This window comes from Mus pahari, chromosome 1, assembly GCF_900095145.1.
Source record: "Mus pahari chromosome 1, PAHARI_EIJ_v1.1, whole genome shotgun sequence".
In the NCBI taxonomy this organism is placed as follows: domain Eukaryota; kingdom Metazoa; phylum Chordata; class Mammalia; order Rodentia; family Muridae; genus Mus; species Mus pahari.
Genome location: NC_034590.1, coordinates 19,606,910 through 19,610,262, shown reverse-complemented (window position 1 = coordinate 19,610,262; position 3,353 = coordinate 19,606,910). Strand labels below are relative to the sequence as shown.

The 3,353-nt window shown below is 40.5% G+C and overlaps 1 protein-coding gene across 1 annotated transcript in view; it reads left to right on the top strand.

The window, feature by feature from the left end:
• The window catches only part of Uevld (UEV and lactate/malate dehyrogenase domains), a 32,653-nt gene extending 29,300 nt beyond the window's left edge, over positions 1-3,353 (top strand). Inside the window, exons 11-12 of the mRNA XM_021201119.2 lie at positions 55-178; positions 1,132-3,353. Of these exons, the coding sequence (XP_021056778.1) occupies positions 55-178; positions 1,132-1,299 (292 nt within the window). The 3' untranslated portion in view covers positions 1,300-3,353. The remainder of the gene's footprint in view (positions 1-54; positions 179-1,131) is intronic.

The following is a 3,353-nucleotide window of genomic DNA, read 5'->3' as shown; positions in this document are numbered from 1 at the left end:
TCTCTCTCTCTCTCTCTCTCTCTCTCTCTCTCTCTCTCTCTCTCTCTCGTCTAGAGCCATGGAACTGTTGAAGATAAAAGGTCAGAGATCTTGGTCTGTTGGACTGTCAGTGGCTGACCTGGTGGACACTATTATAAACAATAAAAAGAAAGTGCATTCTGTATCAACTTTAGCAAAGGTAACTGATTTCCATTCATACATTTTAGACTTTGATATCTTTGATATTAATCATATGAAGACAGCAGGACTGGTGTGTCAACACCAACAGCTTTGGTGAAGAAGTCAGATTTAAGTGCTGAGCTGCTTCTGGGAAATCTTGGTGATCAGCTTGTCCTGTCACTTCCATATAACTTGGAGGATTTCTCAGGGGTGCTCATATAATCTATATCCTGGTTGGCATCTTTCTCCCAAGCCAGCAAGTCACCCCAGCAGTTCTCCACCTTTTACCAGAGCATAACACCCCCCAAAAAACACAGCTAAAATGAGGTGTAAATACTGGGTTGGATTTCCTTGAACACCAGGAAGGAAATACAACATGAAAAGAAAATGTAAAATAATGTATTGTGTGTGGCCGTCCCCAGAATCCATGCTGTCTTTCCACAAGGCCTCTACTGTCCACCTCTGGATTAGCCTTCAGACTGCTGACCTTATTACAGAAAGGTAGTTTACCTCTCTGCAAAGGGGGTATCTTTGACCAGGCTCCTCCCATCGCAGATGTTTCCTGAAGCTATAACTTGAGTTTAGAACATCAGTAAACAAATTAAATTTAACTTGTATTACTTTGTACTAGAACTAGAAAACCAAGAAAGAATTCTTTTATCTTTAAAATTTTGTTTTTTATTATTTTTAATTGTGTATATGGCAGTGGTTGCTTGTATGAGTGCAGGTGCCCATGGACTCTAAAGAGTGGGATGTAAAGAGCTGGAGTTACAGGCAGCTGTGAGCTGCCTCACTTGGGGTCCCCTGAAGCTGGAGTTATAGGCGGCTTTGAGCTGCCTGGCATGGGTCTGGGAAAGACTCAGTCCCTAAAGAGCAGCACACTCCACACTGCACAGCCATCTCTCAAGCCCTGTAAGTTTAATTTTTTTGTGGTGATTCGGCTTTATTATAATCCCATCTTTTTCATTTCAGGGATATTATGGTTTAGATAATGAAGTATTTTTAAGTCTGCCATGCATCCTGGGAACCAGCGGGGTATCCGAAGTCATTCAAACCAAAGCAGGAGAGGACACAGTGACTGGGACACTTCAGACCAGTGCATCCTCCATCCATGCTCTCCAGCAGCAGCTGAAACTGTGATTCCCGAGCGCAGTCACCTGGAGGGGAGCTTATTTAATTTTGCCAACACATGTCGTTTTGAGAATTTCCACAATTTACTCTTTATTCTTAAAAACAGCCTTTATAGTAGATGGCTTCTGAATTAGCTTTATAATTTGAATCCTTGAGAAGTTAAGAGAATGGAAAAGGATTACTTTCTTGGGGGGGAGAGGTTGACATACCTATACTGTTGTTTAAACCTGCATCAGGGATAAACAACGTTCATTTGCATTGTATTTCATTTTAAATTACATGTTGTAAACTTAAGGCACATCTGGCACTCTAGAGACATTCTTTAAAGATTCCTGTTGGACATTTCTTCTAAGTATGGTAAGCTGAAGGCAGGATGGGCTCAAAATCTGTGCTAGGTGTGTCCATTCAGAGAATCTTGGCTTTATGGATTAATACTGCTTTTGCAAGAAGCAGGTCATAGTAATGGAGAAGTGTTTTATTTTCCTTCTTCAAATTCACTAACTATCAAACACTAGAAAGGATTTTAGTATGCATTTTAAATTGGTTAAATGGAATTTTTTAATATATGAAAAATAATGTGGTTTAATTTCCAGTGAGATTTCTTTTCTGAAAATTTCTATAACCTCTTCCTGGGCTGGAAGATCTCCAATCTGTCTTAAAACTGTATTAGTAGAAAAAGAGATGTGTTTTCCTGTGGCCGTAGGTAAAAAATAACAGCCACACAGTGTATTTTGAGACCAAAATATGAGGCTTTCCTAAAAATCATTGGTCTTACAGGAGAGAGGCCGGCTGGTCTGCTGCTTCTCCCCAGAGAAAACCGTTCTGACTGTGCCTTGGTGATTGGTCAGTAGCAGTATTTCCATGTGGGAGACAGCATGGTTGGTGACTGTTGTGACATGCAGATGACAGCCACAGCTAACACAGCTCTTGTGTAGTAAGCACTTTGTACAGTCCCCACATTAACTGCTGAGGTAGGGACTATTTATCTTCATTACGGAGGTGGAAATGAACTTTAGATCATGTGGGTTCTAAGGAGTGTTACTTACCTGTACAATCTTTTTTTTAATAGGTAGCAACAGGGGTTGTGGGGAGGCTTATGTGCCTAAATGCCAAGTTGTCACAAGACACTAAGTTGAGGTTTGGGATACTATGAAAGAATTGCTTTTATTCTCATGTGATGGGAGCTTCTTTCTTTCTTTCTTTCTTTCTTTCTTTCTTTCTTTCTTTCTTTCTTTCTTTCTTTCTTTTTTGAGACAGGGTCTTTATGTAGTCTTGACTGTCTTGGAGCTTGCTATTGTAGACAGGCTGGCCTTGAACTCACAGAGAACTGCCTGCCTCTGTCTGTCAATGGGATTAAAGGTGTAGGCCATCATATCTGCCTTTTTCTTTTTCTTTTTACAAAGATTGATGAGCCTCTTCCCCAGAGACTCCACAGCAGACAGTGTTTATGTATTTAATCCTTCAGCTAGTATTTATTAGAAACTTCTAACAAAGCACTGTTAGTGAACATGCCCAGATTAGGACAAGCCCTGCTAATGCATACAGATTAGCAGAGAATACAGTAACCAAATACCATATAAATTCAAGAGTGCTAAGTACTGTGCAGTCCAGAGTGTTAGGAAAGCCCGTGACAAGGAACCCAGTCTGGTCAGAGAGAAAGGAACTCGGTGGTTTACGAGATAGAAAGGAAACAACCTCGTTCTCAGTGTGACTTGTAATTATAATGACAAGTGACCTTCAGTATCCCAGAATGGAGAAAGTAGAAGAGTAATGTGGTGACAAAGACTCCCACCCACCACATTTAACTGGATGAAACCTTGGACACTCAGGCTAGGAGTATAGCTCACAGTTAAGATGCTTGCCTGGCATGGACAGAGCCCTGGGTGTGGTTCCAGAACCACAAAAACTTGGGGTACTTGAGGAGATAAGCATTAGTTCTTTTTAAATCATTTTGGTGTTGCTTTTACTGGCCTTTTGTATGAAACTGGAAAGTAAAGTTGAAGCAGTCATTTTTGTTTGTTTGTTTGGGGTTTTTTGTTTGGTTGGTTGGTTTGTTTTGTTTT